The 27230-nt window shown below is 44.7% G+C and overlaps 4 protein-coding genes across 4 annotated transcripts; 1 reads left to right on the plus strand and 3 right to left on the minus strand.

Annotated features, from left to right (window-relative positions):
- Positions 1–2934: 2934 nt before the first annotated feature.
- Positions 2935–4667, plus strand: LOC103648232 (benzyl alcohol O-benzoyltransferase). The gene is made up of 2 exons (XM_008672724.4): positions 2935–3418; positions 3523–4667. The coding sequence occupies exons 1-2, from the start codon at positions 2975–2977 to the stop codon at positions 4444–4446; spliced, it is 1368 nt and encodes a 455-aa protein (XP_008670946.3). The 5' UTR covers positions 2935–2974; the 3' UTR covers positions 4447–4667.
- Positions 4668–7302: 2635 nt separating this feature from the next.
- Positions 7303–13346, minus strand: LOC103648233 (zinc ion binding). Its single transcript, XM_008672725.3, has 6 exons — positions 12674–13346; positions 10668–10939; positions 9844–10495; positions 9553–9752; positions 9231–9475; positions 7303–9048 (listed from the first exon to the last, which is right to left on the minus strand). Exons 2-6 carry the CDS (start codon positions 10937–10939, stop codon positions 7931–7933), a joined length of 2487 nt encoding a protein of 828 aa, XP_008670947.1. The 5' UTR covers positions 12674–13346; the 3' UTR covers positions 7303–7930.
- Positions 13347–18167: 4821 nt separating this feature from the next.
- LOC103648234 (protein FAR1-RELATED SEQUENCE 5-like) lies at positions 18168–21608 on the minus strand. The gene is made up of 4 exons (XM_008672726.3): positions 20996–21608; positions 19290–20898; positions 18767–19216; positions 18168–18674 (listed from the first exon to the last, which is right to left on the minus strand). The coding sequence occupies exons 1-4, from the start codon at positions 21197–21199 to the stop codon at positions 18409–18411; spliced, it is 2529 nt and encodes an 842-aa protein (XP_008670948.1). The 5' UTR covers positions 21200–21608; the 3' UTR covers positions 18168–18408.
- Positions 21609–21620: 12 nt separating this feature from the next.
- On the minus strand, positions 21621–26101 carry LOC100501605 (uncharacterized). Its single transcript, NM_001368226.1, has 9 exons — positions 25509–26101; positions 24699–24913; positions 24387–24537; positions 24076–24267; positions 23622–23784; positions 23202–23503; positions 22735–22911; positions 22493–22651; positions 21621–22107 (listed from the first exon to the last, which is right to left on the minus strand). The coding sequence occupies exons 1-9, from the start codon at positions 25935–25937 to the stop codon at positions 21805–21807; spliced, it is 2091 nt and encodes a 696-aa protein (NP_001355155.1). The 5' UTR covers positions 25938–26101; the 3' UTR covers positions 21621–21804.
- Between the last annotated feature and the right edge of the window lie 1129 nt (positions 26102–27230).

Consider the following 27230-nt stretch of genomic DNA (forward strand, 5'->3'; position numbering starts at 1 on the left):
CGAGGGGGGAAGTGTTTTTCCTTTTTCTATTTCTATTTTCTATTTCTCATTTCTATTTTCTATTTCTTTTTATCTCCTTTTCTTTTGAACAACAATTTGCTAAATAATCTTAGGTGTTAAAATTAATCTATGTGAGGTGCTTCTAACAATCAAAGTGTATGCATATGATGAGATGACCTAAGGGGTGGGGTTTAGGGAGAGATAAAGATAAGGGGGATTAGGAGATTAGGGTTCCAAACCTTGGGTTGAAATTCTGGGATGTTACAATTGGCTTGACTAGGCATTTGTTTTTGAGCAGGATGCTGGAGACTCTCAGTTGGAGATATTTTTTGAGTCCAAGTTCCTCGTCTAAGGCATGATTGGGCATGAAATTTTGGCGACATCATAAGAACACATGTTGCTAGTCTTGATGTAGATGTCTGACTGGCGCTAGGCCAGATGCGCCTAGACTAGGAAAAACTTGACATTTGTTTGACTTTTTTCATCCAGGTTGAAACTTGAAACAACTCCATGTGATTTGGAATTGTGCAGATCATCTTGAAGTGTGTTTTGATACTAAATACACTTTTTGCCAGGGAATTTGGAATTGTGCAGGCCATTTGGGTTGAAACTTGTGTGCCTGCTAGCATGTTTCACTATTTTAGCTTTTTTTTTTAGTTTTCAGTTTGCATTCTCTATTATTAGTTGTATAAGAGCTCAGTTGTATATGTGTCACTCGATAAGGGATTAAACCCCTAAGGGGATTGAGTGAAAGAGAGGGATCCACTAAAACCCTCTCTGGATTAGATCTACTTGGAGAATTAATCCCTTGCAACCGAACATAGTCTAAAAGTTCTTCGATATATGTTTTTACGGTTCTATCCGAAAACCGCTAAAAATAGGTCTAGAGGTGCTTTTAGTTTTGCATTGTGAGAAAGTTAGACTTTAGAAAAAAAAACTGCTTTCTGAATGAAGTAGGACATCGAACACAGCAGAAATTAGGACGACCTAGGACATGGAACACAGCAGAAAAACGGAAGAACTCCGACGGCCGCGTTCCTACCTATGGCTATGTTTTACTATTGTGGATCTTATTACGTCCAAATCGTATATGCGAAACTACTCAAATCTACTGGCGATGTCGGCCGGACCATCCAACTTGAAACGCTGTGTTGAAAAGTACTACGTGCATGTATCCCATCATAGTACGTACTATATGCTGAGTATCTATGACTAGTAACAGTGCCCACACCTGACATTTCGGTTTCACAGAGGTAGACGCTTCAGACTTATCATTGCAGCTCTTAAACTGTTGTTCCAAGTCAAAATTTTAAAGTCAAATTAAACGAAACTAATTAACGTACGTGCGTGCACCTACCTAGCTCTCACCGTCGTCGTAATCGATGCAATATACATGCAAATTCAACTCGACACATCAGGGACTTACCGGATTTCCTGGCACTCTTCGCAAGTGGCCATTCTTTTTTTCCAGCTCTTGTGGTTCATTCCAATATAATGGATACATTAGTCCAAATTTCCACTAAATAATAACACCAGTCCCTTGAACCCATATGCATGCTCATGCACTCCTCGGACCAGAATCCTAGGGTATGTATATGCTATATATCCTCTCGTGTCAAAACACAAGGCATGACTTTTTTTGATTTGGTGATGTGGTCTTCAAGAAACACACTTTGACCTGATTGTTGTAGCAAAAGAAGCTTGATTGATCATTGGAAAATAACTTTCCAATAGGAATCCAAACATGACCACCAACTTTATAGCTGTGTAACGGCGCAATACGTGGGTGGACGACGTTAAGATTAACTTCCGAGAGGCAAATCCTGCTCTACGAAGTTACCTAACCCTAACTTCTGAGAGGCCTCTTAGAATTTAAGCTAACTTCCGACCAAAACTATGCGAGTGGCTAACTTCCGACGGGATTAGCTAACTTCTGACGGTTTTTCTAATTTCCAAGAGTTTATCGCTAACTTCCTACGGTTTAGGCTCTAGTAAGTTAAGTATTTTGGTGTAGCCATAGCAGTAGAGAAATATAAACATATCATGATTTTTCAGCTGCAATGTATATGAAAACAACTTATATAATTTACTGTCATAGATATTAATACACATTTAAATGGACCATTAGTGTTAGGAATATACGAGTCATTAGTGTCAGATCTTTCATGTAACTAACTTCTGATTATGTTCGCTTGGCTTTAATCCGATCCGTATCGGCTTCTACTACTTTTATAGTGTTTTTGTCTCTATTGTAGCTACAACAGTTCAAACAGTCGACTTTAATCCAAAGTGAACAACTATTAGGTCTAATCAGAGCCAACCTTGGTCTTTGGACGAAATCTAGTATCAGGATGTTTACAAACTTTTTTAAAAAATTAATAAAGTCCAATTCATGAGTGCCCCAACCTTCTTCTCTCCTCTTATTTCCTCCACTTGGCCCCCAAGCAAAGCCATAGCCTCTACAGCGATGTTCCTAGCAATCTTTTTCATGAAAGAAAATTTGTCGTTGATGTATACGTTTTTTAGCAGTGGAGCCGGCCTAACACCTACCGTATAGCAAATCAGCTTATATACAAACACTTTTTAATAGACATGTGGGTACTTTTTTATAATAAAAGCGGCAACAGAATTGCCGGCTTAATTTTTTTTTAAAAGGCACAGAGAAGACTACACTATGGACTAGCGGACTAGTTTGGGAACCCTATTTTTTCAATAGTTTTCCAAAAATGAATTATCCTTCTGAAATTGGAGTTCTCAAACTAATCCTACATATTATGGATATAAATATATAGTTATAATCTAGAAACACCATGTCAGAAATAACAATTCTCTAAAAAGAAGAGTGATATTCTCATTGCTGACACACTCGTGACATCCCCAAATGCAACCTCAGTCGCTCTCTATAAAACTTGCTCCAATATATGTTGCAGGAGTATGTAAGAAGGGGAGCATATAGTTTGTGCGCGTCATCATCATGACGCTCGACTTCACCGTGCGGCGGCGCGAGCCGGAGCTCGTCGGCCCGGCGAGGCCGACGCCACGCGAGACCAAGCGCCTGTCCGACATTGAGGACCAGGTGGGGCTGCGCTGGCACGTGCCGTTCGTCCTCTTCTACCGCGGCCGTGGAGGTGGAGCCAGTGCAGACGACGGCGACCCGGCGGCCGTCGTCCGCCGCGCGCTCGGCGAGGCGCTGGTGCCGTACTACCCGCTCGCCGGGAGGCTGAGGGAGGTGGAGGGGCGGAAGCTGGTCGTCGACTGCACCGGCGAGGGGGTGCTGTTCGTGGAGGCGGAAGCCGACGCGCGGCTGGCGGAGCTCGAGGCGGCCGGGCTGCGGCCGCCGTTCCCGTGCATGGATCAGCTGCTGTTCGACGTGGACGGCTCCGGCGGCGTTCTCAACAGCCCCCTGCTGCTAATCCAGGTATATATACATATACTTTCGTACCGTGTACCGTCCTACGTGGACGATCGGAGAACCATCGTAGTTAACGCATGCATGCATGCATGATACTGTATGTCTACTAGGTGACCCGGTTGCGGTGCGGCGGCTTCGTCTTCGCGCTGCGCCTGAACCACACCATGTGCGACGCCGCGGGCATCGTCCAGTTCATGCGCGCCGTCGGGGAGCTGGCCCGCGGCCTCACTGAACCAACGGCGACCGTCGCCACGCCCGTGTGGTGTCGCGAGATCCTGGACGCCCGCAGCCCGCCAAGGCCATCGTTCCCTCACCGCGAGTACGACCCCGTGCCGCCGCCGCCGCCGTCGTTCCCACCGCCGGGCGACATGGTCATGCGCACCTTCACCTTCGGCCCGGGCCACGTCGCCGCGATCAAGAAGAGCCTCTCGGCGCAGCGGGGCAGCGGCGGCGGCGGCGGCAAGGCGACGACCTTCGAGGCGCTCGCGGCGTTCGTCTGGCGCGCCCGCACGGCCGCGCTGGAGATCCCCGCGGACGAGGACGCGCGCCTGGTCATCGCCGCCAGCGTCAGGGGCGTGCGCGACCTGGGGCTCCCCGCGGGCTACTACGGGAACGCGTGCGTGTACCCGGCGGCGGTGGCCGCCGCCGGGGCGCTGCGGGGCGGCGGCGGCGGCACCCTGGGCGACGCGGTGGAGCTGGTGAGGGAGGCCAAGAGGTCGGCGGTGAGCGCCGAGTACGTGCGGTCGACGGCCGACCTGATGGCGCTGCGCGAGCGCCCGTCCCTGGCGACCGCCAACATGCTCATCGTGTCCGACAACCGCCACGCGGGGTTCCGCCACGTGGACTTCGGGTGGGGCGAGCCCGTGTACGGTGGCCCAGCGGCCGCCTTGTTCGTGTTGACTTTTATCGTCACCATCACGAACGGCGACGGCGAGGACGCCATCGCCGTGCCCATCGTGCTGCCGCGGTCAGCCATGGACCGGTTCGCGTCCGAGGTGAAGATGCTGTGTGCCTGTGTTGAAGAAGAGTTGTAGTGTAGCGCAGGCGTTTTGGCGCGTTGCGGTGTGTTTGTTTCAAACTTTGGACTCTTCGTACTGTCTGCTGTGTTGTCGCTCTACCTACCTTCTTCCATTTGGTACTGCCGTGCTGGTGATGTACATGTGTACTGCATGGTGTGCCTTGTGTGGTCAGGTATAGGGGTATATAAAAGAGCAATCAGGCATATATAATATATATATATATCGTTGTATGTGTATTGTCTTCAGCTCTGTTCCTTGATAAACCACTCCATAAACTTACAGTGGCCACCATAACTTTTAACGGCTGACACGTGATTAGTTTATTTTTAGTGGCAATGAGGTTAATCGTCAAAAATAACCTCATCTCTTAACTTCGACATCCGGGGAAAACACAGAAAATTAGCCTGTTTACGGCTAATTTAATAACTCTATTTTTTTCAAAGAATTCCTATTTTCCCAAGAGAAAATAAATTAATTTCTCTTAAAAAATGGAAATCCATTGAAAAAATTGGGTTGCCAAACTAGTACTTAATGTTGTGTCCAATCTTCTTCCTCGTCGTTCTTCCTTGTGTGAATCTGCTCTTGTCTGGGCACTTTTCTGCTTTCTCGTCTGTGCTCCCTCGGCCATCCCCTAAGGCCTAGTTTAGGTATTCTAGTATTGAGCTCAATCCACATGTATTGAGGTAGATTGAAGTGTAACTTAAACTAATTTACATGACAAAATCCACTTAAACACACATGGATTGGGATCAATAATGGAGTATCCAAACAAAGTTCAAATAAAATTTGATGTCATAACTTATATTGTTCTCCACTACACCATACTCGGACCACTACCAGAATCGGCCGCTTTGTCGAGTGTCTGAAGCACTCGGCAAAGTCTTTGCCGAGTGTCGCACTCGACAAAGAGGGCTCGGTGAACAGTACATCGGCAAAGCCTTCTTTGCCGAGTACTTTTTCTCGGGCACTCGGCACAATCTTTGCCGAGTGCCAGACGGTACTCGGCAAAGAAAAGTCGTCGTCACGGCGCCGGGGTGACGGAGACGGCGTCTTTGCCGAGTGTTCTAGGTGATACTCGGCAAAGAAGCTACTCGTTGCCGAGTGCCACCTAGAACACTCGGCAAAGAAGTTACTCTTTGCCGAGTGTCTGAAGCACTCGGCAAAGACTGAAAAACACTCGGCAAAGTATTTGCCGAGTGTCGCACTCGGTAAAGAGGGATCGACGAACAGTACATCGGCAAAGCTTTCTTTGCCGAGTACTTTTTCTCGGGCACTCGGCACAGACTTTGCCGAGTGCCAGACGGTACTCGGCAAAGAAAAGTCGTCGTCACGGCACCGGGGTGACGGAGACGGCGTCTTTGCCGAGTGTTCTAGGTGATACTCGACAAAGAAGCTACTCGTTGCCGAGTGCCACCTAGAACACTCGGCAAAGAAGTTACTCTTTGCCGAGTGTCTGAAGCACTCGGCAAAGTATTTGCCGAGTGTCGCACTCGGTAAAGAGGGCTCGACGAACAGTACATCGGCAAAGCTTTCTTTGTCTAGTACTTTTTCTCGGGCACTCGACACAGACTTTGCCGAGTGCAGACGGTACTCGGCAAAGAAAAGTCGTCGTCACGGCGCCGGGGTGACGGAGACGGCGTCTTTGCCGAGTGTTCTATGTGACACTCGGCAAAGAAGCTACTCGTTGCCGAGTGCCACCTAGAACACTCGGCAAAGAAGTTACTCTTTGCCGAGTGTCTGAAGCACTCGGCAAAGACTGAAAAACACTCGGCAAAGTTTTTGCCGAGTGTCGCACTCGGTAAAGAGGGCTCGACGAACAGTACATCGGCAAAGCTTTCTTTGTCGAGTACTTTTCTCGGGCACTCGGCACAGACTTTGCCGAGTGCCAGACAGTACTCGGCAAAGAAAAGTCGTCGTCACGACGCCGGGGTGACGGAGACGGCGTCTTTGCCGAGCGTTCTAGGTGACACTCAGCAAAGAAGCTACTCGTTGCCGAGTGCCACTTAGAACACTCGGCAAAGAAGTTACTCTTTGCTGAGTGTCTGCCGGCCAGCACTCGGCAAAGAATCCGTCAGCGGGTCCCTTTGTCAGGTTCTTTATCGAGTGGTCTGTGTGGCACTCGGCAAAGCGTGCCTCTTTGACGAGTGCCAGAGCCACCGCACTCGGCAAAGAAGCTATACCGTTGCCTAGATCTTTGTCCTTTGCCGAGTGCTATAGGTGAAATAATTTGGGTAGGGGAAAAGGGCAGTAAATTGATTTTTGATTGATTGTGAGGTCCACCTTAACCGGAGTAGAGATGATGAGTGAAATTTGGAGTGTAGAACTTAGTGATTCCCTGTTCCCTCTCGATGGAAGTGCAGCAGTCGAGAATTGTACATTTCCTGTTAACAGTTTTTTTAGTATTAGGTCTAATTTGGGAACTGCATTTTCTTAAGAGATTCCTATTTTTTCAAAGAAAAATAAATTAATTTTCCTTGAAAAAATAAAAATTCCTTGAAAAAAATGGGGTTACCAAACTAGCTAGTTTGGTTTAGATTGGCGTGTCGTGCTGGTGTCTGGTTTTGGAAGAAAATACAGCACCATGTCTAAGAATAACTAGAGGCCTTATGAGGCAATACTACAAGATGTGTTTATTTAAAGATAAGTATCTACATTGATGAATTATTAGCATGTAGAATATATAGTGGTTTTTACATGCGAACAGAGAAGCCACAAGCCCACAATGATGCATATATTTTTATGCCTTGTTCAGTTAATGGAATAGAGCAGCCACGACAGTAACATTACTATTCACATGTGGTTATTGATGAACACAAAACAAATCAGGTTAACCCATCTATATATCGTACCCAAAGCTTCCAGATTCTACAGTTAAATCAAAATCACACTTTCAACCTCAATTGAAATAAATTCACATTTCCACACTGTTATTACTTTATTACAGTTTTTTTCTACAGATGTGCTGATCAAAGCCGTGCCAAGCCATTTAAGTTACTGTATTTGAACATCACAAACAAATTCATCCGAACATCAGAGATACAAAATTAGGATAAAAAAAGCATAGGAACTGAGATTAACTTTGTATCTCTAGTTCAATCCAGAACACAGGGACGGGAGGAAGTAATAATAAGTAGTAATCACTTATGCATAACAAGCTATTCTAGAGAAGTGTGAATGCTATATACAGCAAAACAGTACCTTAATTCGGTAGGTTTAGGTAACCATATGATATGGTATTGCTTCATTTACCAAAAAAAAGAACATGGGATCATTAGATTTTGAACATCGTGCCAAACAGTTAAACTGGGACTTGCAATTGTTGTCCTGCATAATGCACACGACCCCCCCCCCCCCCCCCCCATTCATAATGATAAATGAACTGATTTATGCTTCCGTTCACACTTAACAGACGCAGCTACTAGTTTTTTTTAAGCTCAGCTGCTGTTTAATTCATCAGTTGACTAATCCAACTAGGAATTTACAAGACCCGCAAGGCGTTCTAGGTGCATTCCGAAGAGGGGAGGAGGGACCTAACCAGTCCATTGGTTGCTTGGCTGGTTTCAGTCTCAGAAGGTTCCGTAGCTTGCGTTGCTGAAGTTCCTTCATTGCCAGGAGGTTCTCCCGACTTTCTTTTCTCATGATCTCTACTGCCCTGGCCTATGGAAACCTCTTCATTGTTAGTAGAAGCTTCTCCTGGCTTCCTACTTTCACAAGCCCGACTGCCCTCTTCTGTGGAGGCCTCTTCATCGTCACCGGAAGCTTCCCCTGACTTGCATTTCTTGCGAGCCAGACTGTCCTGATATATGGAACCATCTTCAGTGTCACCAGAAGCGTCCCCTAACTTTCTTCTCTTGCCAGTCCGAATGGCCTGATCCTCATCATCACCAGCACCAGGCTGGGGTTGACTTGTGCACACACCATTCTCAGAGTTGGCTTCCTCAATTTCAGCTTCTCTTGTCTTACTCGTTGACTGTGGATCCTGGAAACCTGGCCTAATTGAAGAACTTCCATTAACAGCGCACAACACTGCATCTAGCTGTGTTTTAACAGAAACTGCCAGAGCCATTGCATGGTCACTAATCAAAGTATCACTGGGTGGACAATGAACAAGATTTGCCAATGCCTGGTAATAGTGGAACATGGCCAACGATGGCAGTGCCAATCCCCTGTCACGGCAGACCTTTGCCGACTTTATTACATGTTTGCAAAGGTTCCCCTTCATTGACCAGCTACAATCGCACAACGCAAACTCAGAACCTGGATTCAGTACGACATGGGACTTCTCCTTGTTCTTCTGGCTGACCACACTGGCATAATTGCCTTCAATGACGACATCGGAATCTGGAATCTGCATTCCCTGGCACCATGGGTTTGGGCCACTACTCCACTCACTCCTCCAGTAACGCGAAAAACTGTTCTTTCCTGAGAATTCATCCAGCCAGTAGTAAGAATGGACCTTTGTACCCAACTTATCGACCAACCAATCAGCACGCCAGTAGACACTTTCATCTGCCTCATTCAGCAGCCGAAGTTTTAGCAGGTGATGGTAACTCTCTATTGCTGAAGCTACCTGTGCACTAGCCAATGCCGTGGCCTTTAAGACAGTTATCCATGCCCCTGGAAGATATTTAACAATCAGCACTCAGCAGTAGAGGATCTGACAGCAATCAAGAAACCTCACCAAATAACTTAACACATTACTTCTTAAGAAAAGGTATAACTAAAACCCTTTGGCAACTACAGTAAAAAACCAGAGATAGAGAAGCAAAATATGATACATGAAAGGCACATGAACTGACCAAGTCTTGGAAGCCATACAGCTTTGAAGTAGTCAAGAAACCCAGCACACTCAACAAAATCTTGCAGAAAGGCTTCAAATAATTCAACATCACCAGTTCCTCTGCATATAATAGAAATTGCATCTCCAAGACGTTTGGCCATTGTCGATCGCTTCTCAATGTCTGAACATTTGTTAACCAAATTTTTATGCCAAGCATGCCGGATACGCCATAAACTGATCAGCACAGGGCAATGGAATACTTCTCTGTTAAACATGTTATATGGTCAGGCAATGCAGCACAGGGAAAAGGCAAAATGAAGTTTAAAAAAGCTATTCACTACCTTATTGTGCGAACGTCAGTCAAGGGACCATCAATAATGAAGCCACCCAATTGCCAAGTAGGATCTTTTGTATGCGCTCGATCATAAAGAGCACCCACCCATTTATATATTTCACCATGTGCAAAATTGGGGGTTATAATCCACGCAACAGGAATTGCATTTTTGTGCTGATCGAAAACAAGGATGCTATGTACAGGATACTGCAAAATAGTGAATGAGAATGCTACACTGGAATGAGTAAATTTTAAACTACTATTGGAACAAATATTAACAGAAGAATCATTGACAAACCTTTAGCTTGTTTGTTCCAAACTTTGAATCAGAAGCCATTAAACTATGGCTGCCAAACTGAATCATTTGCTGTAGCTGCCAATCTGTCTGGATGCCCAAGACAAAGGTGTCTGTATCCGAAAAATCTTCATAGAAGAACACACAATCCTGGTTATTTTCAACCCATAAGCCAATACTAATAGCGTCATCATCATCAAGCTCATAAACAGAACGACGTATTTTCCTTTCCAGTCTCCTAACATATCTATGAGTAAGAAGATCGTCCCTGTTTGATGGACCTCCTTGCTTTTCAACCATTTCAGTATGCCTCTGCATTATGGTCTCCACTGGAATGCCAACATAGAGCAAAGACATAACTTGAAGACGCAACTCATCAGATATGTATGGTGCAAACATTGCCTTTGTCCCTACAGCCATCTTGTCCATAGAACCATGGCATGGCATGCCTTTCTTATCTACATGCTTATTGTGGTTATATATCACAAGAGCCACAGATGGTTCAACAATCAAGCGCTTCACAATAAAATGGCACACACATCCCCTCTTTGTATTAGGGCGGCCAGCAGGTGTTTTTCTCTTTTCCGCGATGGGCCTGCTAGGCCGTACATTACCACCCTTCCTATAATCATCTGGACCAAAAGAACACCAATACCTGCATAGAATAGAGCCATCACGTCCAAAATTGCACTCTGAATTTTAACATCTGGAACAAGGAACTGCAGTACTGCACTAATATAATCATTTGAAGAGGTGAGACAACTAAACAACCTACAGCCTAGGGTCATGTCTGATGAAAAACACAGGTAATGCTTCAAATTGCTTACAGAATATACTCAAGTATCCCATCAACTTTGGGCTTGCAGTTCATTGTCGGAGGACGCCTTCTCCGTGCTTCAACATGAAATCTTGATGGACAATCTTTGTTGTTCGACTCTCCTCTGACAAAGTCATTCACCCTAGAATATGGAATCAGCGCAAGCCTATCCATAGAATCCCTCCAGCCCTCCACCATTGACCACGAGATATCCGCTGCTGAGAACTCCAATGATGGTGGGTTCTGAACTGGAAGAGTCAAAATTTCATCCCACCTAGTCATCTGCATGTACAGCAGTCGACCTCATCACAGACAAGGAGTGGTAAAAAAAACATAAAATAGCCAATCAATTACAGTGCCACCAGTACCCCCAGCAAGTTATATTCTATAACCCCATTTTCTAGTAACCCATCGCTTTGTCATTTTGGCAAGACTGTAGGACTATGTAGAGCACAAACAAATTCATCAGAACATCAGACACAAAATTAGGATAAAAAAGGATTGGAACTGAGATTAACTTTGTATTTGTAATTCAATCCAGAACACTGGGACGGGATGAAGTAATCATCACTTATGCATAACAAGCTATTCTAGAAAAGTGTGAACGCTACATTGATTAGTGACACTGAATATTTATTTTGCAACAGATGTCTGTTCTTGAGGTTCAAGTAAATTATCATTTGTAATTTGCATAATTATTTGAGTGGAGTGCATTTCCGGTCCTTAAACTTGTGCGGTTGTGTATTGTGTCAACCCGGTCCATAAACTTTTAAAGTGTCTCTTAAAAGTTTAATCTTGTTTGGGTCTCTGTTACGCCCAAACGGACCCGGTAAGAGGTCTTCTTCCTCGAGCCGACACGGGGGTGGGCACGCGTCCGAGAGGAGCTTGCCGGCGACAATCACCCCACGACGTGGCGAGCCAACTCTGGCGCTTGCCGCCGCCCGAGACAGAGCCTGCGGCGCGGGACTCGCTGGTGGACGCCAGGTGCGTCCTCCATTCGTCCCTGGCGATGCGGCCCAGGACACGGCCCCATCTATTGGTCATGTGGCGCTCCCAGAGGTGGTCGCCACGGCAGCGCTCGTGCATGGAGCCGGAGATGGCGGCCATGCTTCGCAGCTCCGCCGGCCACAACTTCTCGAGAATGCAATCGATGGCCAGCTCCAGCAGGTCGAGCACCGACGGCTCACCGCCAGTGGGGGTGGTGGCCGCCTCCTCAGCATTCTCCACCGTGGCCGCGGCCCGCTTCCGAGCAGAGATGGCACGAGTTGTTGGCACAAATAGGTGAGGAACAATCTCATGTCACGCGTGCATGGCCTCGACAGCAAGAGCAGGAAGACGACAGCGAAGGCGGGGAGCAGGGAAAGCATCAGCACGTGCAGGTGCCTCTGTCGGAGCGCCCGCTGCTCCGTCCTTATGTGGATAAACAACAGCAGGCGATGCAAGGAGCAGTGGAGCTGTTGTTGCTACGAACAAGACCACATCAAGAGCTCGCTTTCTTTCTCCGCCTGATCGGAGGAGTCGTGCAGGTGACGCGATGGAACCCACTTTGCGTCACATCGTCGCCGTGATCGCTGATGGCCAGAGGCGCCATGTGATCACTAGGCGGAGGAACAGGATCAGCTCTGGCGTGGGGCCCAAGAAGCTGCTGGTTGTCGCTAGCAAGCTCCTCTCAAACGCATGTCCCTCCCCGTGTTGGCTCGATAAAGAAGAAGACCTCTTATCGGGTCTGTTTGGATCCCTTTGGACGTAACATAGACCCAAACAGATCACTTTAAAAGCTTATGGACCGGGTTACACAGTCGCACAAGTTCGACCGGAAATGCACTTTACTCTAATTATTTGGCACACATTTCTAGTGATAATTGAATAGACTATTGTAAAACACAGGAATAGCATCGTGGTGCGTAAATGACCTAAATGTGAAACCGCAGACACGCACATTTCATCAAACACCAAGGCTGCACTGCATTAGGTAGGAAAGGGGACCAAGAACATGGAACCAGTAAGGAACCTTACCGCTACTGTTGCACACCCGCAGGGATTGACGACGAGGACGGAGATGCCGCGCTACGGTCGGGTGTTGCCAGCACCGCCTCGTGGTGGGTCACGCCCACGCCGGTGGCACCTGGTTACGGCGGGCGGCGGCGGCGGCGGCTGCTGCCTTGTTATATCTGTGCTGGTGCTCTCGGCTCTCCGCGCCACCTCGCTGGTGAACGGCACTCGCGCTCTTGATCCGCGGTGGCCGCCGCGTCTGGCTGCCTCGGAGGGTCCGCGCCCGCGCCCGCGCACGCAGGGCCGCCCGCTTGGCGCCTTGCGGCTGAGGAACGGAGGAGGGAAGGGCGTGCCGCCAGGGGCCAGAGAGCAGCGCCGAGAGGGCGGGGCCGCGTGAGGTGGAGGCGTGGCGGCGCCGCGCCGAATCGCCGAGCAGGGAGGAGCGGGAGCGGGAGCGCCGCCGCTGGCGGGGGTGCGGCTTCGGGACGGGAGCTGAGAGTGGAAGAGCTCGCGGGCGTAGCCGCGTAGGGAAAATCTGAGCGCGTTTGCAAGTCGCAAGTACGAGGTGACCCCCATCGATTCGCAATCGAACGGACGACGTCGCTTGCTTGTCCGATCTGACGGTCACTGTGTTTTCCGGCGACGTGGTGCTATCTTGCAACAGCGGGGCGGAAGAGATCGAGGTGACCCAGGGTTAATTTACCAGTGACTGCGGCACACAAATTATTTAGGTCCCGTTTGTTTTCTTTATTTCGAGAAATCAGAAACGGAGTAGACTATTATTTTAAAATATAATATTACACCACTTTTAAAAGTTTATATATAAGACTACTTCAAATTTATAAGATGTAAAATGAAAATTAATTTTATAGATTAATATACTATTTTCTAATTTATAACTTATAGCACATTTTTTTACTTGCTACTTCTTTATGTCGGATGTGGATCCCAACGATAACGGTTTCATCAGCTACAAATGGATCACATGTTGTTCCATCGGGAAGGAGCCGAGCCGGACCTGAGACTTAAATTCGGTAAATTCTGATTAAAATCGATAATCAAATTGGTAATACTATAAAATGATTTCGAAATCGATTCTAAAATACAATACTGATACCAAATTTGTTTTCGAAAAAGACCGTTATCAGTGAGTCGGATAAAAAAATCGAAAACGATTTTCGAAAAACTGGAAAAAAATCCGAAATTGTTTTCATCCCTAACAACAACGTACCGGTTCGGATGGGACTTGTTTTAATCGGAGCCATTGATTCTCGATCGAACGGATACGGTAAAGGCGCGGGAATTAGAGATGTCAATGGGGTCCTGAAACCCGATTACCTGTCGGGAATTCCTCTATTAGGGTTAGGGTATGGGTTAAAATTGATCCCCATGGATATAGATTTAGGAGAAATCCTTTCCCTATCGGGTGTGGCGGATACAGGTTTGGGAGGGCTAAATCCGAACCCGATTACCCATGCGGCTGTTTTACCCGATTTACTACAACATCCAGGCTTCAATGATAAAATATGTACTAAGAGATATTTCTATCTACTGTTTGACTATATTTGTGATATGTGGACATGTGGTACTAGAAGACACTATTTATTTTCCATTAGTATGTTAATGAAACTACAAAATATGCATGCTAAAATGTTGAATTGTGTTGTGTCCATATGCTGAAATTCTGAAATGTTGAATAGTCGGGTCGGATACGGGTCCCCATGGGTATTTGGTACCCGGTCGGGGATGGTTATGGGAAGATTTTCGGTTCAGGGATGGGAGCGGGTCTGTGCTCATGAGTACGGGTCCGGGGAGTTAATCCCTGGTGGGGAATTCTATATTAACATCTCTAGTGGGAATAATAGGCAGGGCATTTTCCAAAAGAGCTATGTTCTTTGTTAAAACCAACCCGCCGTCCTTAAAATCAATCAAAATAAATAAAAGTAAATTAAGACTTTGCGAATCAGCCCGGTAGGTTATTTCTAGGTATAAAATTAATACCAAATACCATGGAAACTTGTATAGTCCATAACTTACTCCTTTTGGCGACGATTTAACCTGTTCCAGTTGCGTTAGCCTCGTAATAAAATTGTCTACACAGTAAAAATATTATTTGTACTATGTCATATATTTTTATATAATTATATATTTTATTAACCTATGTTATCTTTTATAATCTAAGGTTAATATAATATTTTACTCCAATCCATAACTTAACTAAAATAATATCTCTAATCAAGTTATAACCTAGATTAAGATTAAGATAGTTATTTTAGAATATCTTTATCATATGAATTATAATCAACATTGAACCTTGTGTTATTGTTTAATCATGTATATCTTTCAAAAATTATATGTTCACAATCATAACTCATATTTTAGTATTCCTCGAACCTTCGACCTCGTAGCGACGCATGAAATATTATTACACAGTTGTTTTCTCATGTTTGATGTAATTTTATTTTTATGTACTTCTTGTCTATTTGTATGTATTGCTACGTGTAGCAGCGAGGTCACGGGTAACCTGAAGACTAAATTAAGAAGTACCTGGAGTTGCACAAAAAAGGCAAGTTATGCCCTTTATCACTCTTTTTTACCTAATAATATCATGTTAATCACTGTGATATGCTCAGGTTAATTGGATGTGACCTAATAAGTTACCCTAGTTTTGTTCACCCTACACCTTGAAAACAAATGAACTATTGGATAGACTTGTTATTGCCCTACCTGGTTTTTGGGTTAATATTATATATGAATTATGATCATGTTCCATTATTATTGTTGGTTGAATTATTGTTCATGATAAGATTATTGTGTTAAAAGAACATGAAGAACCACACGGGAAAACAGTGCTATCACAAGGGTGGAATGTGACGTACTTGGTTGAATAATTAGGAAAGCTAGTTTGGCTTAATCCTTTCCCAAAAGTGGCGAGCGGGGTGGAGGAGTACAGGTATAGGGAGGTACTCGGGTTAAACTGTCTGTAAAGCTTTTCGGACGAGAGATTCCTATATCGCCTTCGGCCCAGAATCCGTAGCGGGTTCTCTCATCTAGTAGAACTTTATAAAGGACTCGCATTGGATCCCTAGTCATTTATCTTGGGAGTGTCTAAAGGTCTTGCAAACCCTAGCTAAACGAGAAACATGTCTTTGTGAGTAAAGATGTGCAACATCTGGATAGTGTAAAACTGATATATCAGTTATGCTCACGGTCAAGAGCGGCTCGGACCCTCACATAATTAACTTATGGAATTAAACTTAATATGTCATTTGCATTGCATTGTGTGATTTATTATAATTATGATCTCTTATTTACATGGAATTAAACTTAATCTTTTATTTGTTGTCTATACTAAAAAATAATTCTCTTTGGCTTCATGATTAACAGAAAAAACATAAAATACTCTTAAAAATACACAAAGGAAACTAAAAGTTCATGAATATCTATGTAAATAATCTACATCTCAAAAAATAATTCTACAAAAAAATAAGACTAAAAACATATCAGACTTGATTTCAATACCGTTTGAACATTTTTACCCTTTTATGTATACATATACATGCAAAAAGAGTAGAAGGGTAAAAAAGATAAAAATGTCTAAAATGATATTAAAATTAAGTGTGACATGTTTCGAGACCTATTTTTACGAGGATGGTAAGAGTGATATTATTTGGGGTCCCAAAAATCCAATTTTCTCTTTGATTCTCACATACAATAAAATAAAACCAGCCATCACCATTAAAAAACGTGATAGTACAAATAGGAAATTTTGCTTGAGAACGCTGAACTAAGAGCATCTCCAACAACGTGACCTATAAAAATGCTTTATAATTTAAAAATAAGTAAATTTTATAGAATTTAGGGCACCAACAAAACACCCCGCTCCAACAGTAAAGCCCCAAATCTAGATTATAGGGCAGCCCACTACGGTGTAGTATATTTGAGGCACTTGAGAGGGTGCCCTATAATTTTTTGATAAAATTTGTTAAATTGAGGCATTGTTGGAGTGATTTTTCTTGTGTAGAGCCCTATATTTCGATTTGAGGCATTAGTTTGAGGCATTGTTGGAGATGCTCTAAAAAGGCATAATCCCATACTAAAAAAAGAATGAGAACACTACAAATTTAGGTTATGCTCGATACTTAGCGCTAGGACCGAGCAAGGTACAAAATAACATAAATGCACAATGACTTCTATTAATCAATATAAGTTCTTGTAGGTTCGTCCAAAGTTTAATTAACTTTTTTGAATTCATACCATTATGATATCATAAATTTTTTAAATAAACAACACAAGATTGACATTATTAGATTAATTATGACCAATATTTTCACACCATATACTTTTTTAAAAATTGATATTGATATAGCTTTATAGACATTGCTAATCAAAGTTTAAAAGGTTTGACTTACCACAAACCTAGACTGGCTTATATTTGTGATCCAAAGTATTTAATTGCCCCTTGGGGCCTAGTTTGGATACTTTGGGATTAGAGTGTTTTGGAGGGATTGGAGAGAGTGTAAATCCCTAATAGATCAAATACTCTCTCAATACACCTCAATCCACTCCAATTCCACTCATTACTAGAGTACCCAAACTAGCTCTGGCTGGGAAGCAATAGAGTGGATGCCAAATCAAAACAAACATAACAGATAGATTCAGAATTTCAGACACTGCGCAACATGAGCGGAAAAAAATTCTACGCGGCAGGGCCGTAAAGCCACCACCGTGCGCTCCTGATGTCGATGCCTGCCGCGTGGAGCTCTTGCGTATCTAACGCTCCCACGACAATCACCCTTCCAGACGGCTCGAAATACATACGACATGATCGGCTCGGCTCTACTCCGTTCTGTTCGCTTCTGCTTTAGGTGCGTGCCTAGCAGATGGTGAGGCGGCGTCGCGCGGCCCTCCCGACGGCTCGCTGGCCGCGCTACGGGGCCTGCTGCAGCAGCCCCTCCTCCACGCCTACGAGGCCAAGGACCCGGCCGCGTGCATGGACATCCGGCGCCCTCGTGGAGCGGCGGCTGCCTCGCCACGTCCGTGTTCGTCTACTTTGGAGCCTATTCCCGGAGGAGGACAATCTGGACAAGCTGTTCCTAGGCAGCAACCTAAGCCTTTGGCAAGGATGCTACAGCTATTTTGGAGCTGATTCATTCTCCCCGGGCACGTGCCTTACCTCGCGTCTGTCTGGTGTTCGACAAAATGCACATGTGGTCACAAGCTTGGCAGAATGCAGTCAAGAGATGGGTACTCAGAACTGTCTTATGCAGTCAAAATTTCAATCTAGTGTTCCTGAACTTCTTGCAGGTACAAAGAGCAGTCAAGAGCAGAAGTGTGTGTCTGTGATTGTTATGAAGTACAGAGCATAACTCTGTCTTGCAATATTGAGCTCATTAGGTGAAATTGTGCCTGTAAAAGAGCTTTGTATTTACCTGTCTGTTTGTGCTTTTGTGCAATGGAATAAACAATGATATTATACTGAATAAACATGAATGTTCTGAGACAAATCATTTCGAACTGCAATTGCAATATTTAATGACATTGAACTGGGATTGTCAGCTTTGAATGAACCGGCCAGCTCGTACTCCATTATTACAAAGTTACTAGTAGAATTTTCTACACGTGAACTTAAATTTTCCAAGTATGCTACTACTGATTGTACTCAAGTGTCCCTGTGCACACTCGCATGAGCTAGCATCTGCCGATGCTCTTTTCCTTCTCTTCCAGTTGGTAGTCTTTTCGGTCTGAAATCTAGATTGTCAGATATTCTCGTTATTTGGCAATCCATCAAACTGCAACTTCTTAACTACTGAAGCAGCACCTTGATCAACTCCAAGTAAAAGACTTGTGTATCCTCCTTGTACACCCTGAGCATCCATTTCTGAAGAACTCAAATACATATTAAAGTGTGGCATTGTGGCATTAACATAACCACCCTGGATCGTTGGAATTGCCACAGTTGAAGGATGAACAAACATATCAGAGGCTTCATGGCTGTTTTCAGTTGTACTATTTTGAGCATCTCCTGTAATCAAGAATACAAGTTATAACAGATAAGAAATTAAATGGAACACTACATAGTGGAAAAATCATCAAGAAGCTTGGTAGAATCAATACCTTTCTTGTTACCACTTTTTTTCTTCCCTTTTCTCTTTTCAAGCGATGTGGTTGATCGTTTATTTTTTGGGCCTTTTACCACAGGGGGAGCTCTAAATGATATTTTACCTGTTATTGTATCTGTACAGCACTCAGTAAAAACTGTAGGAACCTCATTAGCTTTTTCTTGCACCTTGCATATAGAATTATCTGCGTCCAGGTCCAGCTTATCTATGGCTTTCTCCAAATCATCAAGAAGCTCTTTTGATAGTGAACACTTCAATGCAATAGATGTCGCCTTCCGTGAGATACGTGCTGCTTGGGTTGTCAAATTTTCATTCTCTGTTCCTTGTTTATTAACAGAAATTTCACGTTTTGCATATTTTGTCCATCTATTCAGTATATATTGTGATGGCAAAACAAAAACATCATTTATGTTGAAGACTTTCAGGGCATGCTTGCATAATATACCTGCAATATATGGATGTTGTTATTCAACAGTTTGTATTTAGAAAATATATTACAAATCATGATCAGATTTTACCTATGGATTCATATTTTCTGCAAGAACATGTGACAGCCAAATCTTCAATGTTGAATACAACTGTTGCTCCAAGAACATGATCGGATTGTACATTCATAACCATATATGTTAAGATTGATCCCTCAGTTCTTAACAACCGACCAATTAATAAAAATTGATCTTTAAATTCTGTCTCAAACTCCAAATACATCCTCCTTGTATATGATTCAGCTGCAGTCTTCAACATAGGTAACTTTGGGTTGTAAGCAACTAGGATTTTTCTACGTGAATGAAAATCTGCATTCACCTCATTTTCGCGAAGACTAGCACTTACTTTCTCACATTCAACAAGGAGCTCCGAAAGACCAAGCTTTCTTCGAAATCTTCTCTTAAAGACATTATTCATTCCTTCGCTCCTTTGGGTAGAGGTCATGTCAGCTGTAAAAGAGTCACGGTATACAATAGCCCATTTTTTCCTCAAATTATATAAGTTTGAGACCCATTCATTTTCCTCAAGGTGATACTCCTGCAACAACTCCATCCACTTCTTATTGAAGCAAAACTCTGATCTGTCTTCATAGACACAACTCTTAAAAGCAGGTAGGAACTCCTTATGCTTTTGAATTATATGTCCGAGATGTTTAGCAGCATTAAGATAAATATGCCATATACAAAGACGATGGCTTGTGTTTGGGAATACATAAGAAATTGCACCTGCCATGGCCGCGTCTTGATCAGTGAAAATTGTGCTCGGATGCTTGCCTGACATTGCTGTTAAAAAAGTTTCAAAGAGCCAAACAAATGATGGAATTGTTTCATCAAATAAAAGTGCAGCTCCAAAAATTATGGTTTGCTTGTGATGATTTGTACCAAGGATTGGAGCAAAAGGCATTTCAAACTTATTAGCTTGAAAGGTGGTGTCAAATGACACAGCATCACCAAAGCATCTATAATCCACGATAGACTGACCATCTGCCCAAAAGAAATTAGCTATACGACCTTTATTGGGTCCATCTTCCTGATCTATATCAATTGCATAGAAAAATGTAGGATCCTCACGTTGCTTATTCTTCAAGTAGTTGCATAGTGTTTGTGCATCATTAGATTCTAAGTATTTCTTGCGCTCACGACCAATCTCATTGTTGCAGTCCATCCTCGAGTATGGCACTTTGTCAGCTCCTCCATAAAATTCTTTCATGAACTCATACACCTGGGCAGGTCTCATCCCAGCTTCTCGTATCTGTCCAATTAGCTTTCTGTCTGCTTCTGTGACACGTCGTTGGGATCTTAAATTTTTCTTCTTATTTGGACTAGCAAGATAATGATTATGATCTACTATAATCTTTTGCACTATCCAAATCCCTTCTTTACTAACACTGAATTGAACACGAGCACCACAACCTGTCCTTGTTATGCCCTTCGATGACTCACTTTTCCCAAATCCTTCATTACTGCAAACTAAATGTTTCATATATAAACTACCATCTGGCCGGTGTTTTGTTGTACCTTTTCTAATACTAAATCCAATCTTACCAGCATAACTGTTATACATCTCATAAGCACTATTCTCTGATTCAAAAGCCATTCCAACTTCTGGAACAAATGAAGTTTGTTGAATTTTATTAGCGACCTATTGTACAGGGTAAAGAAAACGTAAGCATATTTATGCATGATCAAACTACATCAAAGAGAAATAATCGATGAAAGAGACATCTAGGTGACCATACCTGAGTTCCTTGTGCGTCTTCATCTCCATGTTCCACGGCAACTACATTTATCTCGTCGTTCTCGTACCCGACGACTTCACGATCTCCATCAAGTGGACAGATGAGTTGATCGGCCTCTATGTTGGCTGCTAGACCTGAGGATGAGGAAATATCCATGGCACAACCGTCACTTGGCAATCGAGGAAGACAGCAGCCACCGGTCATGCGTGGCAGCGGCAGCGGCTTCAATATGATCGTTGCAGGACTTGTTCTTTGGAAGCTACGATATGTAATGGCGCAACCGTCACTTGGCAAATGAGGAAGACGGCGGCCACCAGTCACGCGTGGCGGCGGCGGCGGCGGCGGCTTCAATATGATTAGCAGGACATGTTTTTTGGAAGCCAAGATACGTATCTGTATGGAAGCGTATGGAAGCAACGATGGTAAAGCGAGCCGTTCTGTAAGCCAAGCCGCGTATACGTCCGAGGCTTAGCCGAGCTGCGTATACGTCCGAGGCTTTATCCATGAGATACAGATGCCGTTGAATATCCACGCGTCGTTAATCGGTGCCGGGCCGCACCGGCGGCCTCGTGCGGCACGGCCGCGTGCAATTTTTTTCCACATGAGCATGTGAGCTGACCTGGCTGACACCAGAAATGAACGGATTTTATTCCAGCAAAAGAATGGAAGGCAATTGCAGTTAGCTTTTGCTCTTTCGCTTCTTCAACATTCGACACACTATTTACAACACTGCACAATGTTGTACAATGAACAACAAGAGAGAGGAATGATGTACATTTTCGACAGTGGTGATCAGAAGATCTAGACGATCACTTTGGCAGAAATGGCAGCCGAGAAAAACTTGAGCCACCACCATTCTCACTGACGATCAAATCTGATCCGGTTTGTTTAGTGGGCTTTGATGCTCCATTGTCTTTACTAGAACCCCTCTTGGTTATTTTCATGGGGAGAATCTGTAACCTAGAATTGGAGTCACTTCCAAAGGTTTCAGCAAGTAGCTGGTAGCTCTCTACGAGCTCCAGCTGCCGAGCAACTATTTCTGAACATCTTGGGAGGAGCTCAACTGGCTCCCCACCTGGAATAACGATGTACTCGATTGCAAGACGAGCCTCCTGCATCGTGTAAAGAGTGCAACATAATTGTTATGTATCAACGCTAGTTTGGTGTTTAGAAGCTCCATTTTGCATGAAGTGGAACAAGAAACAGATATACATAGACATTATTTTAATGTTTTGGCAGAATATCCGAAGTCATAGTATGATGATAGCATGTAAAAACCCGTTCTCATCATTGACATGGAATCGTCATATACTCATATGAATAAGATCATCCGTGTAGTCAGCGTTTTATAATGGTTCAAGGAGAAATAAATGAGAAAATAATGTTCAATCAAGAAGGGAAATCAAATTACTAACAAATGACAAATCAAAATTTCAATTAAAACATAAAATCATTTCAGTTATCTTTCAGAGGCAAGTATGTGGTAAAAGTGATTACCTCCAAGGCATCAATTTCCTCCAAAGATGGCTTACGTTTCGGAGCATCATCCTCAATCTCTATCTCTCCCTCCATAACCTCAGGCTGCTTACTTGATGATGTGTTGTCCCTTCCAACAATCATTCTGATAGCCTTAACTATTTGAGCCATCGTATTAGTCTGCCATTTACAATATAAAAAAGTATGTCAATGCAAGCACAATCAGCAGTAGATAGCACACAATCAATGTATTGTGTGATAACCTTGACAACAAATATGGGAAGCTTGTGGTATTTGGCAACATTATGAATCCAAGGATTCTGCTTCATTTCAGAACTCGATGCAAGAATCACATCAGCTGCTCCAATGTCATCTGTTACATCTAGTTCATCATCAAATCCCATCATTGTTGCTACTTGTAAAATATCAGCTTCTGAAATCTGGCAGAAGGAAATAGAAATGGCATGAGCATTCTGTTTCTTCGTTACAATATATTAATTGCAAAAATAAAATACTGCATGATTTGTTTGAGAATAAAATAATTAAATCAGTGTTCTGTTATTGAGTACCATAAATAAAATCAAGGCAGCTTTTGTGTTAGGTTACTAAACTGAGGACTAACAGCAACAACAAAGCCTTTTAGTCCCAAGCAAGTTGGGGTAACCTAACTAAAATGAGGACTAAAACAAAAGTAAAACCAAGACTCCATGTTTTCCATCTCTTCACTTACCTGGTATGTGTATACTTGGACTAGAGACTTTCCATGCACAGGTTTATTCCCTTTTGCTTTCCTTGTATAAACAAAATTATCACCAAAATTATCTTCTGATGGCATACTCTTGCTTTTTGTTTGCCTGGATGCAGCAAAATCATCGCTGAAGTTGCCATCTGATGATAATGACCTCGTGACCATAACTTCCTGATAGAGTGGCAGTGATTCTATTTCATACTCTCTATCAGGTATCACCAACGGCATTTCAAACTCGGTAGACTTATTATGCATCTTGCGAGCTTCAAACTTAGGAGGCTTCCCTGTATCAGAGAGGTTAAAAAAAGTGAATTGAAAAGTGCAGAAACAGACTCCACTGTGGCATCTAACTTGAGGTGCTGACCCAGGAGGCTTATAATTACTAAATAGTTAGGAAGTTACCTGCAAGAATAGCATCCACTGTGGCATCTAACCTGTGATGAACTCGACATTCAGTTTTCGATATCATCTCAACAGCGCATAAAAATGTTGGGGGTCCTTTTCTCTCGAGAATGGTTTTCTGCACCTTCCGCTTTTTTGCTTCCTCATCACCAAGAGTCACACTCTACAGAAGAAATTAAGGTCAATATTTCCACAAACAAAATATTGAAGAGATTGAGTTGATATAAGTTAAATTGCTAATAGGGTCCACAATTGAATCCAATTTTAAAAAAATATATATGAAGTAGGTGCACTGGGTCACCAATGCTTAAAATATAAACCAAGGTAAAATCTAACATGTGAAGCTTCAAAACGAAGTAATTGACCGTGGAACTTTAATGCCCCTTCAGAATGTTGCTAAATCCAGCAGCATGCAAATCAATTGGTTAAAGAGTAATAGAGGACGAAACTGCACCTCAATCCCTCCAACGAGCATTTGCAAACAAGGATTTTTAATTATGCTCTCGATTGTCACACCATGAGCAGTTCCAACTAGTTGAACACCTCTCTGAGCAATAGTGGTAGCTGCCATTGCCTCAAGTTCTGTACCAATCTCATCGATAACAATTACTTCCGGCATGTGATTTTCAACTGCTTCGATCATTACCTGCAGAAAACAAAGTTTCCTTTGTGTCACCACACTTGAGAGTGAAGTTTTAAGAAAAGCCTCGAGAATTCGACAGCAAATAATTGAATCATATTAATGAACAAACTCTGGGTACCTACGTTGTGCTGCATAGTAACTTTGGGAACTTGCATTCTCCTAGCACGTCCAATGCCAGAGTGAGGTACATCCCCATCACCTCCTATTTCATTAGATGTGTCCACTATGATCACACGTTTCTTACCTTCATCTGCCAAAATTCTAGCTATTTCCCTGTATTTTTCAAAAGCATCATTATTCATTAGCATCACATTACAGTACTCATCAAAAAACCTTTTATCTATGGATTATGAATAGCAAACTATTGAATCTGACTCCATTACATGGAACTATCTGTTGATCGGGAGAAGCGACATGGATATTAGGTGATGTACCTGATCAGAGTGGTTTTCCCAACTCCAGGAGGTCCAATCACCAATATTGAACCACCACTCACCACAAGGTCCCGGATCATCTCTGCACTGCCAGATATAGCTCGACCAACACGGCAAGTGAGGCCTATGATTTGAGCTTTCCGGTTCCGGATAGCGCTGATCCGGTGCAACGAGTGATTGATCCCAGATCGGTTGTCCTCAGAGAAGTCACCTACCTGCAAACCAACACCAATCTTCGAAATGAGCAAAGCAGAGACTCCACAAGGCGAACGGAGTCCACAATAGTTCGTCCTAATGCTACTTCGAGCAGATGGGTGCTAGTCATAGCAACAGCATGCATCGAGATCTAGCGTTCACCCACTAAGAAAGCAACTAGTCCAATTGAAGAGGAAAAAAAATTCTACATAGGAGTCATGCACAAGTACTTGTTTAAAGGACCATGCGGATACACGCTGCCCAGGCCTTCCCACGGCGGAGATGGTGGTAGAAGCGGAACCACCGAGCGAGATCGATCCTGTTGTCATCCATCACTGCCATAGGAAGGCCTGGCGCAGGCACACATGGCGTGTATCCGCATGGTCCTGTTACTCCTGTAAATAAGTACTTGTACAAGACTCCCCTGTAGAATTTTTTTCCCCATTTGAAGATGCCACCGTTATCTCACTATCTGTGATCCATGCTCCAGAGGAACTAGGACGCCACCAGGCAGAGAAAATCTAGTAGTTTATTTGGGGATCCGGGGGCGGCAAAAGTAGGAGTACCATGATGTAACGCCGATCAATTAAATCAGCTCGTGCCTCGTGCAGCTACCTTGGCGACGGCCTGGCGGAGGTCATCGGCGGTGACGGGCTGGTCGGAGATGGCCCAGTCCCCGGACGGGAACCGCGCGATCGGGCGGCGGCCGAGGTCCATGATGACCTCGACGAGGTCCCGCAGCTCCTGGTGCCGCGCCAGCCCGCGCCGCATCCTCGCGGGCACAATCTCCAGGAACGCCTCCAGCTCGCCCCGCGCCCCGGGCGCCGCCGCGCCAACATCAGGCGCCGGCAGCTGGTCGGCGGCGGCGGCGCCCCGTGACGGCGCGCGCAGCCGGTCTCCGGAGGGCCGGCGCACCGGCGGCTGCTGCGGGACCGCCGCGGCACGGGGGCGCGCCCAGGCCCCGCGCGGGCGCCGGCGCGGCGCGGCGCGGCACGCCGGACGCGCGCGGAGCTGGGACGGGGACGGGTTGAGCGCCCGGAGCATGGTGCCGGTTCGCTAGTGACGGCGCAGGGGGAAGGTAGGTAGGTAGCTGGGTAGCTTGGGGAGGCAGGCGGGAAATGGCGCGCGGGTTTATGTAGCGGCGTGGGATATTTGGCCGAACAGGTGGTGCGCGCGGCCTGGAGTGGTGGGGAGAGGGTAGACGAGAGGGAATCGGAGGAAGGAAGATTCGATGGGCGTATTGCGACCGCGAGCAGATCGGAGCAGAGAGTTCCAATGGCGGGACGTGAGGGACTCTTCTCGGCCGTTAACTACCGCGCTCTGCGCCGTGGGCGCGGCCTATGGAGCACCACTTCCTAGTCTCTCGGAGATTGGAGGCCCGTCTATTTTGCTCACATGGTTTTTGTGTGGGATTTGAGTTGACCGAGTTCGGCAAATGCCACCGTCACCAGCAAAAGGGAAGCTCAATTAACCTGCCGAGGGATTGGAGGCATGTTTGGTTCATGGCTAACTGCGCAACACTTTGCCTAAGGTTAGTCGTCCGAATTGAAGAACTAACCTTAGGCAGAAAAGTTAGGCAAAACGTGGCAAGTTAGGCAGCGAACCAAACAGGCCCTGGATCACCGCCACCGGCGGCACGCCGCGCCACACTTCGTGCGACGCAGTTGTGGCGGCCGAATCGGCCACCGTACCTTAGGTAGGGTGTGGCGTAAAATATGGTGGGTATGACACTATTATCAGTAAAATAAGTGTATCAAAATATGAAAAAGCTCAGTCTTAAAATGCCTCAAATATTTCTATATAGGTATTATTTCATGTTTTAGCGACGAATATAGTTGTCATTCCACTATTGATGATCTTGGACGACCTTTAGCTAAATATTTCTATATAGGTATTGCCTTGCTGATGATATCTACCTCTAGTGACCAGTGTTTATTTGTGAAGATCGTTTTCCTCCTGTAGATTTCGAAGCAATGAATGTTTGTTGCACATCAGAAGGGCACGTGGAAGAGCGTAGAGCGAGCATTTGGAGGGGTCCTCAAGGTTTGCTTTCACATTCTTGCAAGAGCTCGTGGTCCATAGGCCATGTCCAGGGAAGGTAAGAGTTAGGGAGGGGAGTAGACGCTGGGTCCAGGCATCAGCAGCGTTGTGTGGCCGCGAGGAGAGAGCTGGAGAGGAGTTGCTTTGTGGGACTTGTCTCTCTCTCTCTTCTCTGCCCACCTCTCCCCTTGGCCTCTTGTGGCTTCCCCCTTCGGCACGCGTCGTCGTCCATCAAGAACCACTGAACCAGAGGTCCGCTCTCCTCTCTTCTGTCTTGCTTGTTTACTGTTCCAACGC

Source organism: Zea mays, chromosome 2 (genome assembly GCF_902167145.1).
Source record: "Zea mays cultivar B73 chromosome 2, Zm-B73-REFERENCE-NAM-5.0, whole genome shotgun sequence".
Classification (NCBI taxonomy): Eukaryota; Viridiplantae; Streptophyta; class Magnoliopsida; order Poales; family Poaceae; genus Zea; species Zea mays.

Bases quoted from the DNA above. Each gene is read 5' to 3' on its own strand.
- LOC103648234 (XM_008672726.3), bottom strand. From the start codon at position 21,199: ATGACCGGTGGCTGCTGTCTTCCTCGATTGCCAAGTGACGGTTGTGCC. The intron at 19,217-19,289 runs GTAAAATCTGAT...CATATATTGCAG, and splicing joins CAGAAAATATGAATCCATAG to GTATATTATGCAAGCATGCC. The intron at 18,675-18,766 runs GTATTGATTCTA...TCTTGATTACAG, and splicing joins AAAAAGTGGTAACAAGAAAG to GAGATGCTCAAAATAGTACA.
- LOC103648233 (XM_008672725.3), bottom strand. From the start codon at position 10,939: ATGACTAGGTGGGATGAAATTTTGACTCTTCCAGTTCAGAACCCACCA. The intron at 9,753-9,843 runs GTTTGTCAATGA...ACTATTTTGCAG, and splicing joins TTGGAACAAACAAGCTAAAG to TATCCTGTACATAGCATCCT. The intron at 9,049-9,230 runs GTCAGTTCATGT...AATATCTTCCAG, and splicing joins TGTATGGCTTCCAAGACTTG to GGGCATGGATAACTGTCTTA.
- LOC100501605 (NM_001368226.1), bottom strand. From the start codon at position 25,937: ATGCTCCGGGCGCTCAACCCGTCCCCGTCCCAGCTCCGCGCGCGTCCG. The intron at 24,268-24,386 runs GTAGGTACCCAG...TGTTTTCTGCAG, and splicing joins AAGTTACTATGCAGCACAAC to GTAATGATCGAAGCAGTTGA. The intron at 22,912-23,201 runs GTAAGTGAAGAG...TCCTTCTGCCAG, and splicing joins TCCAAGTATACACATACCAG to ATTTCAGAAGCTGATATTTT.
- LOC103648232 (XM_008672724.4), top strand. From the start codon at position 2,975: ATGACGCTCGACTTCACCGTGCGGCGGCGCGAGCCGGAGCTCGTCGGC. The intron at 3,419-3,522 runs GTATATATACAT...TATGTCTACTAG, and splicing joins GCCCCCTGCTGCTAATCCAG to GTGACCCGGTTGCGGTGCGG.